The sequence below is a fragment of the Bactrocera neohumeralis genome, chromosome 4, assembly GCF_024586455.1.
Source record: "Bactrocera neohumeralis isolate Rockhampton chromosome 4, APGP_CSIRO_Bneo_wtdbg2-racon-allhic-juicebox.fasta_v2, whole genome shotgun sequence".
Lineage (NCBI taxonomy): Eukaryota > Metazoa > Arthropoda > Insecta > Diptera > Tephritidae > Bactrocera > Bactrocera neohumeralis.
Genome location: NC_065921.1, coordinates 32904065 through 32926425, shown reverse-complemented (window position 1 = coordinate 32926425; position 22361 = coordinate 32904065). Strand labels below are relative to the sequence as shown.

The 22361-nt window shown below is 33.8% G+C and overlaps 1 protein-coding gene and 1 long non-coding RNA gene across 7 annotated transcripts in view; one reads left to right on the top strand and one right to left on the bottom strand.

Annotated features, from left to right (window-relative positions):
* Positions 1-3064: 3064 nt before the first annotated feature.
* Positions 3065-22361, bottom strand: part of LOC126755037 (rho GTPase-activating protein conundrum) — a 37337-nt gene continuing 18040 nt past the window's right edge. For 3 of the 6 annotated variants that reach the window (XM_050467309.1, XM_050467312.1, XM_050467310.1), the window contains exons 2-10: positions 7645-7981; positions 7520-7587; positions 5699-5869; positions 5549-5637; positions 5131-5403; positions 4837-5071; positions 4409-4753; positions 3831-4349; positions 3065-3776 (exon numbers count right to left, since the gene is read on the bottom strand). In XM_050467309.1, the coding sequence (XP_050323266.1) occupies positions 3552-3776; positions 3831-4349; positions 4409-4753; positions 4837-5071; positions 5131-5403; positions 5549-5637; positions 5699-5869; positions 7520-7587; positions 7645-7798 (2079 nt within the window). In that variant the 5' untranslated portion in view covers positions 7799-7981 and the 3' untranslated portion in view covers positions 3065-3551. Of the gene's footprint in view, positions 3777-3830; positions 4350-4408; positions 4754-4836; positions 5072-5130; positions 5404-5548; positions 5638-5698; positions 5870-5954; positions 6215-7519; positions 7588-7644; positions 7982-22361 lie in introns of those variants that run through there. The other 3 variants (XM_050467308.1, XM_050467311.1, XM_050467313.1) reach the window with 2 other exon arrangements.
* The window catches only part of LOC126755055 (uncharacterized), a 50354-nt gene continuing 48476 nt past the window's right edge, over positions 20484-22361 (top strand). The window contains exons 1-2 of the long non-coding RNA XR_007666448.1: positions 20484-21062; positions 21136-21342. This is a non-coding gene — a long non-coding RNA (uncharacterized LOC126755055). The remainder of the gene's footprint in view (positions 21063-21135; positions 21343-22361) is intronic.

Genomic DNA, 22361 nt, shown 5'->3' with positions numbered 1-22361 from the left:
GGGAGTGATGTTCGATTGGAGATTGTTGCGGGGGCAGCCATATATATGAAGTGTTGCTTTGCAAATTATTTTTTCAACTGTCTCTAAAGTGCAGAACATAGCAAGAGATGGATGGATGAATAGACTCTGTCCGAGACTACATCACAAATAGAAGTTTTGAACATGGTTCAATTTTAGAAGGTTGTGTCGATACTGAGCGTGCTTAGGAAAAAAGTGTTTGCCATGAGGTGCGAGTTTTCGAGAGGTTCTGCGAAAGATTTATGGTCCTTTGCGCGTTAGCCACGCGAATACCGCATTCGATGGAACAAATACCTGACGAGATATTTGACGACATCATGGTTCAATTTTAGAAGGTTGTGTCGATACTGAGCGTGCTTACTCTTACGAAAAAAGTGTTTGTATTCATAATGTCAAAGTCAGTTTTTTGTTTTTACATTTTGATGATTTAGTGTTATTTACAATCTCTTCGTATTCAGTTAACACTCGAAAACCATATTCATTGGTTGAAACCTTTGAAATAAATTTTTCAATAAAAAAAACAACACAGTTGATTTTGACATTATCAATTTCTTTTGACAAATTCTTGTTTTTGATCAATCGACACAACCTTATATAATTCAATCATGGTTTTGAATAATGAAATAGTTTTTTTTGACAAATTCTTTGTGATAAATCTATAAACAAATTTAACAGTAATGTTCGTAAATTTTAGACTTGTTTCTTATGTGGTTTAATTCTAGCAAAAAATATTAATATGTACATACTAGAGCTAAGTGAAACATTCAATAAAAAAATGTTGTAAAATTATTCGTTTAAAAAATAGTTTTTTCTTTCCTTGAAGAACGGATGTCTTTTTTACAAATTCAAAAACAAGCAAAAATCAAAGGTTGTTTGAATATCAAACAATTTTAATTTATTTAAATACTCACAGCAGAGCAACTTTTCGAATAGTAATGATCGAGTAATATTCATACGAACGGTTACAAACCGGATATTCGAATCATCGGTTTTCAAGATATTCGAATAATTTTAAGAGTTCTAGTACACATATACATATGTATATATATTCTTATCTAAAAAATATGATTTTTATACACTGAACAGGGTAACACCCAGAATGAGCGTCGGAGGCCCTATATAGTATATATATAAATGATCAATATGTAGAGCTGAGTCGATTTAGCCATGTCCGTCTGTCCGTCTGCCTGTCTGTATATATACGAACTAGTACCTCAGTTTTTAAGATATCGTTTTGAAATTTTGCAAACGTCATTTTCTCTTCAAGAAGCTGCTCATTTGCCGGAACGGCTGATATCGGACCACAATAACATATAGCTGCCATACAAACTGAACGATCGGAATAAAGTTCTTGTATGGAAAGCTTTCACATTTGACAATGTATCTTCACAAAAGTTCGCACAGGTTATGTATGTATATTCTAAGGCAACAATGTAATCTCCGAAGTTCGGATTGGCTTACAATAGCATATATGTAGCTGTCATACAAAGCGAACGATCGTAATCAAGAGCTTGCATGGAAAACTTTCGCATTTGACGTGGTATCTTCACGAAATTTGACATGGATTACTGCTTAAGGTAATCATATAATCTCCGAGAAAATTGTTCAGATCGAATTACTATAGCATATAGCTTCCATACAAACTGAATACATAGTTACTGAAAGAAATGCACCTGTGAAAGGTATATTAGCTTCGGTGCAGCCGAAGTTAACGTGTTTTCTTGTTCATTATAAATTTTGCATTTTCTCTTTGTCAAAATGTTTTTATCTTCACTTAAAGCGAGCGAAATAAAAAATAAAAACGGAATGTTAAAATTACTTATTGCGTATATGTACATTATTTACTTAGTAAACTGATTAAAAAATAATTTAACTTTATTTATATATTTGAAAATTTTTTATAAAACTCATACTAATGTTTTTCTTATCATATCTCACTCTATCCCCTTCTCTTCCTTTTTATAGAGTTCCGACGGAAAACCATTGGTAATTCATTATTTCTCTAAAAGTAAGTTAAGTCAATTATACGAAATGGCAGTGATTTCCTTGATTCATGTGATTTTCTTTAATTCCTCATAAGCAATTAAGGCCCCTATTACCGTTTTCAAACCAACTGTATGATGCAGAGGCATGGACTATGACAACCTCTGAGAAGTCGACGTTAAGAGTTTCGAGTAAAACGTTCTGCGGAAGTTTTATGGTCTTTTGCGCATTGGCAACGGTGAATACCGCAGTCGATGGAACGATGAGCTGTAGGAAATATAGGACGACATTGACATAGTTCAACAAATTATTTACGAATTATTACCATAAAATTGAAAGTGTATTTTGGGGAACAACCGAACTATGCAAGTGACAACAATTGAAGGTTTCCGTACCTATTTGGAAATGAAAACCAACCAACCAAATACTGTGTTTACTTCTCTAAATGTATTAGAAAATTATATTGTAGAAGAAAAGCGGAAAATGTACTTCAAACCAAAATAACTGACTACTACAAATGAAAAATGTTAAAAGGAACAAAATTGATTTTTTTCTATATAGCGAATTTTCTTTACAGCGAAGTAAATATCCAGTCCCTTGGAAATCGTTATAGGGAGTTTCGACTGTATATCAAAACTTATTTCTTTTTTAATAATTATTCACCTTTTTGTGAGCAATAACTAAATTAAAGTGCTTTCATATTATTTTAAAAATTTTCAGCTTATTAATTATTTGTCAAATCTTAATTTTTACAAGCAAATTGTAATTGAAAATCATAATGCGAAAAAAAAGAGTTCGGTTGAATTTAAGTTGAATGTTTCTCTTATTCGAATCAGAATTTAGATTCATTCGAGTCCATGACAGTTGAAAGTTGGTTCCAAAGCAGAACAGAACCGATTATTTCCATTTGGATTCGGGGTCTTGTCTAGTCAATGCAAGTCAAACCGGCGCCATTCTTCGCAATTATTTTGTAGATTTTATTTTGTTGGCACAATTACTATTAGAAGAAACACTAGGATCATGAGCAAACAAATTATTTAGATAAAAACAAAATTAACGGCACTTTGAAATATTTACTCTTTTTTATTTTACGCGTACTGTGTATGTTCGTATTAATTTGTATTTGCATATATGTATAATTTATAGCTTTTATATATGTATACATTAGAGCACAAATTATGAATTTTGAATATTCACGGCACAACATGCGGTGATGACTATTTTAATTGTGACAATATGTTGAATTACATGCAAACACATGAATATTATTAACGGTCCAAATATGTATATACACATATAATTTTTGTTTTGTGTTGCACAATTTTTAATCTCGATGTCAAATACCAATAACTAAAATATATAATTTCTAAATAGTGGAAAGTAAAATGTGGCAAAAATTGATTTTTCTTCATATCTTTAAAGCTAATTTTAACATTTATTCCGATTTAAAAACTGAAATTTTTTCGTGTAATTTCTATGCATAGGCTTAAACTATTCCCCTTATGATGTAATACAGCTAGATCAAGTATTATATTCCTTTACCATAAGAATCAAATGATTAGACGATGTACATGACTTGGGTTTATTGACTGTTGACGTTTTACCGTGGTATTGCCATCCACTGTCACCACGTTAACAACATGACTACTTGGCTGGTGATGCGATTGCAAATGGGTATGATGGTGGCTAATGTCCCCAACAGTACTGGTGTTACTACTGCTTGGATGAAGTAGTGACGTTGTGGCTTTGACTCGTCTATGTAAAATGCGTTTACCCTAATAAAAAATAAATTAGTATACAGCAAGTAAAATCAGAATACAAGAGTATACCTGTCGTGTTTTGTTTGATTTGGATTCTTCTATTAGACTATTTGGCACTTGAAATAACGCTTCTCCACGCGTTATCAGCATATTGGTAAGACGGCAGCACTGTGCAGCCATTTTCACTTGTTCCTCAATACTATTTTTGTCCGTTGGGTGTATGTAACGTGGCGGGAAAAAGGATGGTGCAATTATTGTTGCAACATTGTGCATATTCATTTTATTGTAATCTTTTTGTTCAATAATGTTGTTCAGAAAACGTATCAGAGTCCGCAATGTGTTTCGATTTTCATGTGGTAGCATCTGAACGACAATCGCCAGAGCTTTTGCTTGATCTGCTAGTGGCAAAGCATGGCATTGATAGAAAAGTTGAATTAGTTCATTCGTGAGCAGTGGTTGAGGAAGCTCCCGTAGCCAACGCTTGAGTAGGGCACTTAGATCATGCACACTAGTTGAACTCAATAGTTGCGTGAACTTTTTCGGCTTCTGATAGAAAGTCGACTCTAGCTCATTGTAAAGGATTTCAGTCTAAATTTAAAATTATTAAATCAAATTGCATATAATATTCATCGGGAAAAGAAAATTACCTTTTGCTTGTGCCCGGCAACGCGCAGAATACCTTCCTCTTTAGCACCCCGCTTATTTAGTTCCTCTAGAAGGCCTTCTAAAAACAATGGCACCAACGTGGAGTCTCTACCAGTTATTTGCTGATCACGCCGTATAAGAGCATTTAAAGAAACGCCAAAGAGGTGACCCTCTTCTTTTCGACGTCTTTTAAATGGTTTCCGCTTATCAAGCGAAACATGATTTCGATCGAATAATGCCGCTAATTCTAACCAGAAAACAGCTTGAAGACGTTTCAAATCTGTTTCGTTAATGGTATCTATGTCTGTACAAAACTCCAATGAAGCGTCACTATTATCCACAACATCCTAAATAAAAAATAAATATTGGAGAAAATCAAATTATACGCTTTTCCTAAATTAAATAGCATTAATCTAGTTCAGCCACTTACCACTCCATCTTGACTAGAAGTCTCACGGAACATATTTTCAAAACTAATACCGTCCCTAGAAGATGGCGAGTTCTGTACACTTTGTGGGGGGGTCTCCAAGTGTATTTTTTGCGGAGTGCTCTCCGAAGAAGAAGAGCTCGACAGGCGCGCAGTATTAGATAGACATTCGTCACTCGATTCTCCTGAAGCGTTGGTATCACTGTTTGAATATTGTATAAGTTGACCGTGTACACGACTAAAATGGAAAAATTTCGATTTTTAATTGGTGAATAAAAAGCTTCGAAATATACAAACCCCACTGAGCAGGATGGATCCGAACCAGAACGATTTCGTGGGATATGGATGGTGCCAATACGAGAAAAACCTAACAACTCAATGCCCTCTGCAGCAAACATTGGAATATCACAGCGAACGTGTGAACCTCGAAAAATGTCTTGCGAACCTTTAAGTGGAGCACTTGGCGTCCGGCGGAGTCGCTGTTTTTGATTTTTGCCCAATTGTAATGTCTGATGGCCGTTTCCTGAGTCTGCAACTGAGCCATGATCGAAAATGCTCACAAAACTTGGTCTGCATAAAGAAATTAAAGATGACAACATTTTTTTTATTAAATTTATTAAAAATGTATGTATTTAATTTATACACATACGTATGTATGCTTGATTAATTTCGACATTCAAGACGTGTATTTTCTGTTTATTTAGAAATTACTTACATCGATGTGTTTCCCCAAACTTCGTCTCCGTGGATAGAGTCTAAGGAGTCAGGAGTAGCACTGCGAGATCGTGTTCCTGTACTGGATTCCTACAATTTATATTATTATTTTAGCAAAGAAATATACAATTGTATCATGTCTTTTGCTTACATCAAAATCTCGAAAGACATCCCTAATATCAGGTTTGCGTTTTTGGCGATTTTTCGTCCGACCTCTTACTGTGTGGTTCAGCGCCCGAACGCGCTGTTTTATTGCTTCGGCGTGAGGCATAGATAGTGAAGCTAATATCGGTTCCAATTCCGAAGTTCGTAACTCGAGACCCTTTATATTAAATATAAAACATTCGTTGCGTTATCAAATACTTTTAACTATACATATACCACTATATAATTAATGGCTTCCTCACATAAATATTTCCCGCAACCATTAAAAAGTAGTAGGAGACAATGTAAAATAATTTCTGTACAAAGTTTTGTGGCAAGTGTTTTAAATAATTGGACGTAATATTTCGTAAACAAATTTAATTTAATCAATTGACCATAACTGATATATGGATGGTATCAACGAAAGTCGATAAAAGATGTTTGAACAAGTTGCGAGCAGAGTTGTATTCTCGTACAGAAAAGAAACCTGCAGTAATAAGCTGATGACTATAAAATATTACATTCCCTTCAATTCAATTACAACTAAAATTTAATGATGATAAATATAAATTATTAATACAAAAAATTGCGATTGTAGCTACTTATATCATAAGCAGCAAAATCGTCTCAAGTAGCAAAAATTGTCTTTAATTTACCGTGTGATTCTGTACTGTCAGTTAGTACAGTCTCAAGTCTCTAAATTTGAGTTTTTAATAGCGGGATTCTGTAACCAGTCTCTAGTTCCTATTTGAGACATTTTGAGGTAAAGTCTCAATTTGTGACTAGTTACTATTCACTAAACAGTCTCTAGCATTAGTCTCAAACTATTGCCTCAAATTTGAGACCTGGTAGTTAGCAGGTCACAAAACTAAAAAGAACTCTTGTCTGCCATTTTGAATATACTGAATAGAGATCATCATAGATATTAATCGATTGTCGTTTCTTTATATTTTGTAAGCAACTCAAACACGAAAAGGTTAAAAATAAATCAATTTTATATAAATTTCGTAAATATTATGAAACAAAGTCAACATATATTTTTACTTTTATTGATAATTATGTTTTTTGACTGTGTTATAGAAAATTTAATATTTGTTATCGACATATTTATTTTTTCATTTAAGTTTAAAAACATCTCTGAATAATGAAATGTAATAGATTTTGTGATTGTCACTTACAGAATAGCAAAATCGTCTCAAGTCTCAAAAATTGTCTCTAACTCAAAATCTCAAATTTAGAGACTTGAGACAGTATCACAGTACAGAATCGCACGGTAAAACTGATATTTAATGATGATAAATATAAATTATTATTACAAAAAATTGTGATTGTAGCTACTCATATCATTAGTAGCAAAATCGTCTCAAGTAGTAAAAATTTTCCTCTTATATGAATCCAAAGGATTGTACTTGAACTTTAAATTTGCATATGTTTAAACGAATAAATTTCATTGGAAAAAAAAAACGAATTTAGGGCTGCTTTCTTAATGTCTGGTTACCAGCGTTTCTATCCGCTTAATAGCTTGTACTTAATAAACATCAACAAATTGTTGGACCGGCCAATGTGCATCGTTAATGGAGATGTCCGCTTAATAGAGCTTTCATTGTATTTTTTTATTTATGAATTGTTTTTACTATCCTATCTTCTAAGTTGGTTCGAACTGAACACAACGTGCTAAATTTTGCTAAAATCGGTTCAGTAGTTTAGGACCCGTAACATTTTATATATAAACATATTGTTTTTTATACCTTGAAGTTTTCTTGTTTTTTTCTTACATTTTCATTGCAAATAAACTTATTTGGAGAATTTATTTAAATGGAGTTTTTACCTGCTCAAATGGTTTTATGAGCTGTGGAAAACCAGCGGCTACCAGCCATTCAGCTTCCAATTCACCCTCTATAAATAATAGTAAAATAATTAAATTTTGTATTAAGTTTAAAAAACATAACTCACCTTCATAATGCGCCTCAGGTTCATTATGTGGCGAATTCGTCTGATACTCATTAAGAAATTCGCTGTAATCTTGATCGGATGTGTTGTCTAAAGATGTGTTGCTACTTGTCATTTTAACATGTTGACTTTTATTTATATTTGGAAAATATGGCATATTGTTGCTTTGATCACTTTAGCGAAGAAATTAGAAGTTTAGAAAATTATTGCACAGTGTTGGGCCTATCAATATTCCTGTGCCGTTTTATTTCTATTTACAGTGCAAGACACGTACAGTCTACTCCATATTGACAATGCTGTGTTCGATTTGGGTGCCGTTTGACGTTTAAGTAAACTGCTGCTAAAAGAAAAGAGTAAAATCTTCATTTAATCAAAATATTTATGTTTTAAGCACTATATATGTATGATTTTTAAGAGCTTGATAACTTTTTAAAAAAAAAACGCATAAAATTTGCAAAATCTCATCGGTTCTTTATTTGAAACGTTAGATTGGTTCATGACATTTACTTTTTGAAGATAATTTCATTTAAATGTTGACCGCGGCTGCGTCTTAGGTGGTCCATTCGGAAAGTCCAATTTTGGGAAACTTTTTCGAGCATTTCGGCCGGAATAGCCCGAATTTCTTCGGAAATGTTGTCTTCCAAAGCTGGAATAGTTGCTGGCTTATTTTTGTAGACTTTAGACTTGACGTAGCCCCACAAAAAATAGTCTAAAGGCGTTAAATCGCATGATCTTGGTGGCCAACTTACGGGTCCATTTCTTGAGATGAATTGTTCTCCGAAGTTTTCCCTCAAAATGGCCATAGAATCGCGAGCTGTGTGGCATGTAGCGCCATCTTGTTGAAACCACATGTCAACCAAGTTCAGTTCTTTCATTTTTGGCAACAAAAAGTTTGTTAGCATCGAACGATAGCGATCGCCATTCACCGTAACGTTGCGTTCAACAGCATCTTTGAAAAAATACGGTCCAATGATTCCACCAGCGTACAAACCACACCAAACAGTGCATTTTTCGGGATGTATGGGCAGTTCTTGAACGGCTTCTGGTTGCTCTTCACCCCAAATGCGGCAATTTTGCTTATTTACGTAGCCATTCAACCAGAAATGAGCCTCATCGCTGAACAAAATTTGTCGATAAAAAAGCGGATTTTCTGCCAACTTTTCTAGGGCCCATTCACTGAAAATTCGAAGCGTTGCTCGTTAGTAAGTCTATTCATGATGAAATGTCAAAGCATACTGAGCATCTTTCTCTTTGACACCATGTCTGAAATCCCACGTGATCTGTCAAATACTAATGCATGAAAATCCTAACCTCAAAAAAATCACCCGATACATATCTATTTACATATATAACTATTTAGTACATACATTTATACATATTACAATTATACATATGTACATACGCAAGTACAGCAAGGTGTTTCTGATATAATAGCGTTTAAATGCTGAATATTTTTAATAATGCAAAGTAATATGTAGTTATGAACGTATGCCACAACAACAGCAGTAATACTTTTCCAATACCAATCGGAAACCAACATGTTGCATGCGTATGTATGCATTCAAATATGCACATTTGCTGTCAACTAAAGCTACTCGACGAAAAAAATCTCTGTGGAGCGCAAAGTGTGTCTATAGGTTACATTTCCGTTTGCGACTAGAAATATCTGCATACATACATATGTATGTGTGTACATACATATATTCATATGTGCGACTCATAATTATTTTACAACTAATTAATAATAATTATAAATAACTCATTACAAAATCGTTTTATTATTTGAATTTGTGTTTAGTGTTAGTCTGTCTTTTTAGGACTAGTCGAAAGATAGTACTTATAACCTAAAAATATTTTCTTGGGGACTTAACTTTACGCTAGGGTGACAGACTTTTCAAACACTGATGTACATACATACATGCATATGTATAAGGAATTATAGCGGGTTAATTTACAAATCTGAAAAATGGCGTTTGCCAGATATGTTCTACGGATCATTCTAAATTTTGCCTAAGAGACTATGAGTCTAAAACCGGTTTTGAGTCAGCGATGTTTAATGCGAAGTGTTTTAGGGATCATAGAAATGATCAAAGAAATGTTCGTCAGTTTTTGAGATGTCCGGATAAAATTTTATGCAAACATAGGTGCATTTCGATATTATATTGATTATTTGTCGGAATCGGCGGACATATTTCACATATTTTCTATACAACTGTTTATTCAGATTTTTTAAACTTAGTCTTAAAAGTCATGGGCTTAAAACCAGTTTTAGAACCATGGTCTCTTAGGCAAAGTTGTTTAGAATAATCCGTAAAACATTTTCCGCATACACGATTTTATAGAAAATAAATTGACCCGCTCTAATGTACATACATACATACATACCGACGTAGTGGATGCGTACTAATGCGCAATTGCGCCGTCGTAATGGTTAATTAGCGCGCTCTCCTACACTAAGTATATATATAAAGGGTTGTCAAAAAGGTCTTGCGGTATTTTTATTGAATTTTTTTTTTTTTATTGAAATTGAAATGAATTTTTGATGACTCATGCCCAGCTCTTGACCGATGCTACGGCTGCTACTATGCCGGTCTCTTTCAACCAATTCAGCGATTTTATCGCAATTTTCGACGACAGGCCTTCCGGAGCGTGGCGCATCTTCGACCACCTCTACACCAGAACGAAAACGTTGAAACCATCGTTGTGCGGAGGAAATGGAAACTGTATCGGGTCCATAAACTGCACAAATTTTATTGGCGGCTTGAGATGCATTTTTGCCTTTATCGTAGTAGTACTGTAAAATATGCCGTATTTTCTCTTTATTTTGCTCCATGTTTGCGACGCTATAACTCACGAACGACTTAAAAGAAACGACAATCAATCAAACATGTGTTAGCGCGTGAAATGACCCGATGCGACGAATAAAACTAGAACTACGCGCTTTCAGCGCCAACTAGCGAAAATACCGCAAGACTTTTTTGACAACCTAATATATACAGTGTCGGACAAAACATATTGGACTCAGACTTACGAATTACATTATCGTTCCCTATTCTCGCAATTATCATTTTAAATATAAACAAATCACTCATATATGAAGAATAACTATTTATTTTATGAAAACATACAAAACCGTAGAAATTATTTGACTCCATGCCATTTCATACGAAAAAAATTAAACATATTCAATATTCAGTGCGACAAAACATATTGGAATAATTATTGTTATTAATAATATTTTTGCTATTAGATTGTTAATAACTTCTTGTGGAACGCTTAACCAGGCTTGTTTTGCAGCTTCGAACAATTTGTTTTTATCTCCATTCACTCCTTCTCTGTCTATCCTTCTATTTATTATCTCCCAAAGATTCTCAATAGGATTGAGATCCGGCGATTGAGCTGGCCACTTTAGGACATTAATATTTTGAGCTACGGTATAGTTTGTCACAAGTTTCGACGAGTGCTTTAGGTCATTGACGTGTTGAAATGACCACGAAAGTTGCATATTCCACTCGGCATGGGGAAGCATCACGTTCTCAAGGATATCCTTCTCCATGAATCGATCCATAATACCATTTGATTCGATGAAAAGGTCCATATACCAAAATGAAAAACATCCCCATACCATAATGCCACCTCCTCCATGCTTAACCGTGCCTTGACAGTATCGGGGATCCAACCTCTTATTTTTTGGTCGGCGAACTCTTCTCATTCCGTCTGAATATTTCATATTAAATTTTGATTCATCTGAGAAAAGTATTGTTTTCCATCGTTTCACTGACCAGTTTATGTGTTCCCGAGCTAATTGTAATCGTTTTATTACAATTATGTATGTAGGTATGTAAATAATTATAAGGAGTATGTGCATATGTACATATATGTTATGTATACTGAAACATCCTGAGTGAAATTCGGACAGGAAATCTATTTATTGAAGAATTTTATCCTAAGTAATATTCATTTTATAAGTTGTTCTCATTGAGAATGGATAAAATTCATGGCATAGGCATTGTTGGTTCATAATATGGGCAGTTATGCAGAGTTAAATGTGCATGTGAATTGTGTATGTAGTATGTATGGTGGATATTTATGTAAATGTTGTCGGAATAATTAAACGAACATTGATGAATTATAACACAAATGTAACTATTACAACAAACTTTGTTGATTTGGCCATGGAAACCTCATCGCATTCGTAAAACTTTCAAAATTAGCCAAGGCAAAGATGTGGTAGCTCAAATAAAAAGAGAAAAAAAAATCCCAAAAGCTGCAATTTGTTTCGATTTTGGTTTTAATGTGGCGCTAATTTCAGTTCATATGCTTCGCCCTATGCAATTGTCACTTTTTTACTCAGTAATCGGATTTAATTTAAAAAATCAATTAAAACATGTATTTATTTTATGGGTAAATAAAAGGTTACGAAATTATGTTACCTGCTTGCTGTACATACATACATACATAGACCTACATATGTATGTATATATGTAGGTATTTTTGGTCAGATTTGCAATTCATGCAATTCATGCAACTGCGTTGCTCTGCATTGTTCGCCGTTGTCGAATTTTGAATTGTCTGTTTGCTCTACAATTGTACAAGAGCAGTACATATGTACATACATACATATGTATATGGTACATAATACATCGCATACATATGTACATATGTAGGCATCAAATGGAAGTTTCAATGCAGATTTTAAAAATTAGAAATTAATATACTTATGTATGTACATACTTATGTATCTTTTTCCAGGGATAGATAGTAAAAGGTTGCCTAATGAAAGCATAAACTTAAAAAAAATAAAAAAAGTTTGGTTTAAAAGTAAGTTTAGTAATTAGTATTCCATCTTTGTTCTGATTTACTGCACGAAGACGTGTTGGCATAACTCGAACCAATAGACGCTTCATCTCTAAGAAATATGATGGCAATTTTTTTGGCAGCTTTTTGGTATTTTGGAATCAAAAATTGACCACAAATGCTCGATTGTATTTAGATCCAGTGACTGAGCTGGCAAGTTCAGTTTTTCTTCAAAAAAAGCGAGTAGCCAGGCGAGATGTGTATTATCTTATTGGGAGACAAACGGCGCCAAATTCATTTTTCGCAGTTATTGTCAGATTTTCGCTAAGGTCAACATATGAAGCACCCGTCAATCGTCCGTCGATTTTAACTAAACTAGCCGCACCAAACTTTGAGAAACAGCACCAAACCATGAGAGAACTTCCTCCATGCTTCACTGATGATTATATGCACTGTGGTTTTAAGCGATCAGAAGGTTTACACCACACACGCGGCTTACGTATTTTTGAAATCCTTGTTCGAATTCGGATTCACCGGACCAAATAACTTTATGCCAAAAGATAGATATTGTTTTGCAAACTCTAGTCTTTTGTCCTATTCGCAATGGAAATCATAAGCAGTTTTTTTGCATAGTTTTTCAAACCAAATATTCGTAATTTCCTTTGCACTGTACTAAAGGAAATATCCAAACCAAAACTTTCGATCAACTCCCTCGATTAAAATTCAGTGCATTCAGCAACTTTTCTTCATACAAGTCGCTCAACGTGTATAGAAATTTTGGGCTTTGGACCCTCACCGTGTTGAGTCTTGCATGACTTCCTTTTCTTGAAGTTTGAAAAATCTTTTTTGCCCCTCCGATCGAAATGGAATGGAATTTCTAAGCCAAAAATTTTAAATGATTTTTACATATGTATATACATACATGTATAAATAATAGATTTTTAGGTCTGAAAACTCACTGAAACTGACATACATATCTAGTTCCTTAGTAAGAAAACTCTTGGGATTCGATTATAAAATACTATTGTTGACGATTATTATTGCAATCTAAATCGCTACTTATCGACAATATTAGTGCCTGCGACGCAAAATTATAGCTAAAACGGTAAACCCTAAGAACACTGGAAAATAAAGTGTTTCGAATCATAATTTTTTTTTCAATATGTCTTATGCTCTTCCACGTCTATAATATGGCAAGTAAGGTTCTATTTGCAGGCTAGCTCATTTCAATACTTTACTGTTCTTCGCGATGCTCTAATCATCACTATTGTCATTGTTTTTCGTGTTCTTTGGGGTTCTCAAATTCTTTCATCGATTTCGCTTGGTTGCCAACTAAAAATGCATCAGTATTCACCCATTCAGATGCAAAAAAAATGCAGACATCAATGTTGTCAACAAAAACAAAGGCAAAAGACATTTTGTAGCCTCTGGTTAATGCAAAAAAATGTCTTAGAATCTTTTGAAAGTTAGCTTTTACATTTTATATTTGTTTTTATTACCTTATTGGCGCCGAAGCCCTCAGAAAAGTCAATAAAAGTAAATCTCAACTATCTTAATGCGCCGGAATACTTCGAATACATGCCTCAATATTCACACACACGCATACTTGTACTTGGGTCTTCTCTGTTGCCTTTGCCACCCAGCTAATTTTACTTAACTCGAAGAATCACACTTTCAAAAGCAATAAAACGAGCTCCGGCACAATGACTAATCGAAATGTCGCGATGACCGCATAAGTGGAAAAGATTTTAGGGGACAATGTGGTATGTTAAATTAAATTTCCAGATTATTTTACGCATTATTACGTACACTTCATAGATGAGTGTGTTTCGTAGAGCGAATACTTGCCTTTATCCCTTTAAGAGTATAAAATGCTTTAATAACTTTGGACTCATGATTTTAGGTATGAGAATGAGAGTGAGAAGAAAGGGGTCCATGAATACAGAAATTGTATAGGAGATGAGCTGAGGGGATATATATCGGCTGTCTGTATGTCGCATCTTAATGTCTTATAGCCCTGACAGATGAGCACAATTAATACGCATTTAGCAACGCTAATACGCTTTGCAATTTTATGGTGACAGACGGCAGACTTGTGCATTTAGACAGCTGATTGTGAAATTTGTTTATTTATAAACAAAAAAAATGGAAAAAAAATTAATAAGAGAAATTATTAATAGAAATTTCATCATTTATAATAATTTTTTTTCATTGAGTTATAAAACTCATAACAAATAAAAAATTTTTCTAAAAATAATCAAACTTTAACTGTTAATATCTTTTAAATGTTTGGGTTTACGAAAAAATCATGATATACCTTTTTTGTAGAGCATTCAATTTCCTACAAAATCTAAGTAACAAGATTTTTTTTTCAAGTAGTTGGAAGCGAGATATAATTTTTTCAATCTGATAATAAGAAAAAATAGAAAACTGTATGTAGGAGGACCTTCCCGTTACAATTAAAAACTCATGTTTGGAGAAGCTTTCTTAGAGGTGTCTAGGAATCTATTTTTCCGAGTACCGAACGAAATTTTTTTTTTTTTTGAATCACTCTAATGTATATAACACTGTGTCTACTTTTGCTTTTGATAAATAACAATATAAAAATATGTAATATAAAGAAGTTTGTATTTTCACCATTCAAAAATTTGTTGAAATGTGTTAAACATCCAAACAAATAAGAAAATATTCCAGAGTTATTTACACACATGCATACATTTCAGCCGATGTTTTAACGGTATCTAAGGAAACATTTTAAACTGTTATTCCTGACCCACCCTAATATATGGTACATATATACAATACCAAATTACACGGAATATTTTTGAAAGTTGAAATGCATTTGTGATGCAAGAATGCATTAAAATGTTGAGAAAAATCTCACGACGCGGATCGGTTTGTCATACGACAGCGCCGCATGAGCGTTGACTTAATTACCCACAAACGAAAACGCCAAGCCACACGCGTGCACTTGGCAAGTTGAGGCCAATCGACCTGCCAGCCAGGCAGTTAGGCACACACACCTATGCATATGTACATGCTCACACCGACTCGCCTAGTTGGCTACTTAAGTTTTGGCCAAGCTAACTCCTACAGTGATATGCATATGTTCGGTCTTTAACGAACACTCCGAACATTGCCTTGATCAATAGGTTCGACATTTCACATCTACACACCTGTCTGCATACATACGCACTTGGGTATGTGCGTGCGTGTATGCAAAGTGTGTGAGTGTCTATGGATTTTGTTAATGAACCAATGAGCACAAATCCAAACATATGAACATATTCTGGTAGATATTCGGTGTTTATGGCAAAATACCAGCTTACACGCTTACGCACAAGAAATTAATATACATATATGTATATGTGAATAGATGTATATGTGTGAATGTGTTGGTAAACGCTATTTTATCTGCTTTTTACCTTTCTACTGTTTTGAATATTTTCCAGTTGTTTTACCATTATATTCACTCTGCTGGCATGTTTTCGTAGCAGTACATTATTCATTTCATTTCAGGGCGCTACATATGCTAATGCCGCTTTCATGTTAACCGATTATGAAATTACAAATAAATTTAATCAAGTGAAATTTTGGTGACCCCAAAGTTTTGTAGATATGTATACGAGTACATTTAATCACATGGACATTCTCAAATTTGTTAAAATAAGTAAAGGAAGACACGAGCGGGGAGTTTCATGGAAATTCATGTGTATGTACGTATGTTTGTATTCCATGATATATGCGTCGGCATTCCAGACATGACGTCCAGAGCGAGAAAATTGAAGCTTCCATTATCTTATACTTAAACAACGTGCTTTGATAAGTGCATGGCATATTCTACATGCCTTCACATTTATAATATGTACATACTTACATATGTATACAAATATGCGCAATCAACCGAAATCGCTTTAAAAACCGATTTTCATTTCGTGTAGTTGTTCAATTTTAACAAGTCATCCAATCATCCAATTGAATGAAAACTGTTTTTTGGGTAAGTAGAACTTTCTAAAAGTTATATACATATGTGTATATATACTTATATATGTAGAACCGAAAAACAAAAGTAGTAATAATGAAATCAGAACTGAATTTTGTACTGTTAACTTTTAATTTTAGATAACAAATACTATTACAAACGCAACACCGATATACATGTGTGTGTGTGTGTGTGTGTGGATACCGATATGTGCAGAACGCCAACTTTTGTAAATCGATATTAACTGGAGGATGATGAAAGAATATTAAACTAGCAACACATTCGTATTTACATGGCTTGCGCATCTGATCAAATTTGACCCGGACTACTTGATTAGGTTGCATTCAGTGTAAAGCCATCAAAAACTTGCCTCATGCGCGTCCTTCATCGGCCTTCGTCTAAAAATATAACATCGAAAAATTTGCTGACAAATTGCTTGGAAATTATACTGTTGGCATCAGATAGACGGAGCAGAGGATCTCAAGATCTCTAATGCATCGACTCAACAGATTTTGGTTAATGCTTGGGTATGAAGTGTGTCAGTGCCAGACTCAAGATGCTTGGCATAGAAGATACTTGACATAGAAGAGGACCCGGCGTCGAAACAATCTAGCCAATGGCGCTCAAAAAATGAACCAAAACCGACAGCTCAGCAGAGGCTTAAACAAGAGTATGCTAAGTTAGATTACTCATTGGCATCCTTGTATTGGTTCGGAAGCCTCTTTTGTGTTAAAATACGTGAAAATTTCAGTCCGTGTCAAATTTGTTCGGTGAATATATTCGACGTGAAACCATTCTTTCACAATTATATGGAAAAGATCGCATTCAAGTTGTTTAAATATGTCACTACTATTGTATCATCTATGTCCGATAACTGAGAATACTTTCCACAAGAAAAAATTTTCCAATGGAACAACTCAAACATGCGGAAACTATGATTTAGGACTCTATAGTTCCAGGGATATATTGAGATCCCAAGATGTGCACCATCACGGTCATTCTTCAAGTAATATACAGTGCTAATTAAATACTATAGATGGAAAGCCCTTTGAACGCTTAAAAGAGATACCGCTTTAGATTGGATAACTTTGTTGTGCACCTATGTGTTCTTATGAAAGATTTCGTTTTGATTATCATTGCTCAACTCAAGAGCGGTTGAACTTGAACCTGCCCCCAAACCATGCAATGTGGTCAGCTATCGTTCGTTGTATTCAAGAATATTGCCAAATTAGGCACACCCAAACACTTTCGTTATCTAACCTGTTACAATAATATCGGCGCCGGAAGTGATATTAAGCATTTTCTAAGATTTTTTCTAGGAATGCGATTCCTAGCCCATTTAAATGTGCCCAATATTCCGCTCCTACACTTTTTTTGCATTGCATTCTGAGATTTAACATTGACTATTACATTGTACATGTATGTATGTTTCTAGATCTAAAATTGTATATAAAGGAGAACCATTGCAGTGGCTTACAACATTTCACACAAAGATAATGAATTTAGACTCACCCAAGCGATACTTATTCTTTCAACGCTTTGACGCGAAAGTATTCATTCCGTCGCCGAAAATTATTTAAACTTAACTGTGAGCCAATATTCACTCATTGTCAGTTTTAAGGTGAATGCTTCTTTCTTTCACTTGAAGAATATCTTTGTTTCGTTTTTCCGTTTAGAATTGTAAATAAGAAATTTTAACACTATTGTCATATACGAAAGCTTAAGCTTAGTGAATTCTACTAGTTGTTATTTATGAGGCTAAGTCCGGTTAAGGACAAAGATATATATGCGATGTAAAAGAAATACTAAATTTGTTGACATATCTATGGTATACTCATAATTAAATGTATATGAAAGCTTGACATCTTTTTTTTTAAGCTTTTGCTTCTGAAGCTTAATTAAGTGCAAATTTCTTTAGAGTTGCATAAATTAATTTCTACATATTGCTGCCATCAAATGATAGAAATAGGTCGACTATTTAATTTCAAATTGACCCAATTACACGCAAATGAAATGCCACAGCTTTTCATATAAAGCTAAAGCTTTCATAGAGATTTCCCTATAGTTTAGTGGCAGAATCTGTGAATGTGGGTTCAATAATATCATATAATTATGGAGTATTTTTCAAACCAGAAAACTGCGTTTAAGATCACACATCAGGGTGTTAAAACACGCATTAATAATTAGTCATCTTGAAAAGTGGATACTTTATTTAATCGGAACCAAATATAAAACACTTTCTAAATTCATGAGCACCTGCTTTTAACCTTTCGTAATTTGAAAATTCTTCATTAGCCTTTACTTTCAATCCAAGTTTCTACGAGATCAAGTTCATAATTCTATTATAGAAGGTTGTGTCGGTAGCACAAAAATAACAACTTGTCTAAAGTAACAGGATCCATAATGTCAAAATCAACCGTTTTCTTTTGCACTGTTTCAAGAATAAATTTTTTAAAGATTTCAAACAATGAAAAAGCGTTTTTTGAGGAGAACTAAAGACGAATAAATAGTAAATAACACAAAGTCATCAAAATGTAAAGAGAAAATGCATAAGGAAAACAAATAACAACTAATTTTTACATTGTGGATACAAACACTTTTTCGTAAGAGGAAGCACGCTCCGTATCGACACAACCTTCTATAATTGAATATGCTTTGATTCAGTTCAAAGAAAATTGTAAAGACTACCTGTTCAAGTAAAAAATTTAAAATATGTACATACATATGTATATACATACATATATTCATATTTGTTAATTTTATACAGCAACAAAACAACAACAAATCTACAAAATTTAGGCTTGCGCAAGTCAAGCGTTGCGCATAGTGAGCAGTTGCAATTGCTAAAGTTGCCACCAAAATATAATTGTGCGCCGTCGCATAGACCAACCGACTATTGTTTGTACAAATGCATTTTATTCGTTTGCCACGGACTGGTGCATGTCTACACGGTGGAGAAACTTATCGAAGCAATCTGCAGCACTCACGGGGATGCACAAACATGTGTACTTATGAGTATGGCAGTTAGTGTAATTTCAAAATTAGCCTAAATTCCATAACTAAAAGTCGGCGAAATCCTATAACAATATTTGTACGAAATATTATTAGCACTAAAATGATACAAGTTGGGATATATCTTTAAATATTTGCTTCTTTTAAAAAAAGTTATTGTCTACTGCGCTAAACATTAACACAATTTTCTCCACCGCTTGTCTGACTGGTTGTCTGACTGACTTCGTATGCTATTTAATGCGCTGACTAATTGGCAACATGCAATCGCATTGTGCCGTAGTATGTGAACCGATTTATTGGCGAAACATTTTTGGCAAAGAAACCAGAAAACATTGCGGTGCAAGACAAAATAGAGAATGGTTTTACTTGCAAAGATGGTTTAAAATGTCAAATATTCAAATCGTCCAAAATGTTTCATTACTCTTATTTTAAATTCTCGTAAACGTTAATACAAATGGAGATATGAAATATGGGTCTTAGTTAACTGAATAAATAAAGAAATCATTATCACTTCAGATCAAAAATTTAGGCCGAGATTAAGATACGCACACTATTACTTAATTACGCATACTTTTGTAAAATAAAGTATGTACATAAACAAAGGATTACGTACTTAGTTTATCATAAATCGAGAACGGATATAAGCACAATCAGTACCAGCACCATGCTGTTATCCATAATAATCGAAATATTTTCCTGTACGTCAGCGCCACCTATCTTTCAAATACCTCTCGGGATTATTGCTATTTGAACACTGTATGTTATTGTATATACATTAGGGGCATCCCTACAAGAAACTGCTGATGGGTTTACGAATACACTTAAACCATGTTCAGACCGACACTTAATCACACGATTTCGGCTGTTGAGTGGTTTATCCCACTAATCTTATAAATTTATCAAGATTTCGCCATACAAAAATGACAGTTCAAAATCACTTCATCGGAGTGATTTGAAACTGATCCACGCTAAATTTCTCTGTGCGACTCTAATTTTGCGTCATCTACTTGTCAGCATTGGAAATCTATTACATTATCACAGCTGATTTAGACACTACAAAGGGAAAAAATGTAAACAATCAAATTTTTTTTAAAGCAATGAATCTAATTTCACCCGAAAATCGAAATCAAGACGGCTTTTATTTAAAAATACTATATGAAAATGTTTTTTTAAATAAATATTAAGCGATGTGAATTCTTGAATGGCAAAAACAGCTGTTTTTTCATCTTTCCAACGGCAGTGAGAACGGGCTGATTAGTGAATGTAATTAAATGTAATCTAATCCCTTTAAATTTTCGGCCTGAACATGGTATTACACCGTTCAAGAATTTGAGAAGAGCAACGGAATCTCGCTATTATGTATTTGAATTGTAATAAATTGTAAACATTATTCCTTTTGACGCTTTCAATTTCAAAATAATTTGATAATCGCAAGAATGCTCGTAATTGGTTATTGGAGATATCCTCCAGACAATTCGTTGCAAAATAAGAAGTATCTTAATTCCGGATTTGTATTGCCGAATATTATGTCATCTTAAAAAAACGAAAAAACACAACAGAAATAACATAAACATGTTAAAAATCAAGATTTTTAAAACTAGCAAGCAGAACAGAAGCCTCTTTACAGAAGGTAAAATATATTTGTTCTTAACTTAAAGTGAACGCAAATAATTCTAATGAGATTGGAAACACAAATCTATTAGGAAACTAAACGTTATTAATGTTGCATTAATAACCAACGAATCTTCATACATACATACATATGTACATTCACACATGCATATGTATATTCTGACGACCTCCACAGCTAGATTTGGCATCTTCCTCCGCAACTGGGCTTACCATATGCAAGGAATTTAACAATGCCCACACTTATAAGTGCTTCTATTGAGGAAACACTAACTTTATTGGTAGTTATGTATGTATTCATATACATATATGAATTTATGTATGTATATGTGCATATTTTATAACCTTGTGGTTCTTTAGATTTTATCTTTATAAGCTTGCATTATTCTCTATTTGCCTGTAAAAGTGTTCATAAACGCTTGTATGTACATATGTATGTAATTGTCGCGGGGTTGCTATTTATTGGCTTCTTAGCAAAGCACAATATTTCAGGGTTAAGAAAAACTGGCGGTAATTAGCACCGATTCATAGCGAAGCATTTGTGTGCAAGCAATGCTAATTCATACAGCTTATTTACACATGCAAATATGTATGTATGTATGTATGTATATGTAGACACCTATTTATGTACATATACCCGCCCATACACGATTATTAGCAATATCAATATTTATATTGTGCATACATACATATGTATGTATGCATGAAGTTAATAGTTGACTCCGCCATTATTATGTACATGTGAAATTGTTTTTTTCAAATTACATAAAGATGAATTTATTTCAAATTTAATTTTTCTGAGATATGTTTAATAACTACTTTTTGTTTATTTTGGCACAAATATAGATACATATACATAGTATATATATATGTATATAAGATGTACTTTTTTTGTTTCTTGAATTTAGTAATTTAACAATAAACATCGTAAATTAAAATTCATTAACCCTCACCGATTCTAAATCGAATCTGACACACACACACACACACACACAATCCCTTCAACTAACAGCCGTTTACCGCTTCAAAATCAACCCATACGGACGCACCATTGTATAAGGTTTTATATACTTACTTGTAAGTATGTATGTAAGCACGTCTGTCGGTGTGGCTAATGCCTGCAGACACGTTTTCGCATTTATTGGACTTTTTTCAGCTTCGGTTTGTAATGGCCATGCATCGGTGGTCTTAGTGCCACAGTAAGTTGGCTATTGGCCTAGTCACCCAGAAAGTACTTAACGCCGCCGCACCATTCAAGCTCGTCTTCGCACTTAAAGTCAAGCTTGTATTCGTGCAACAA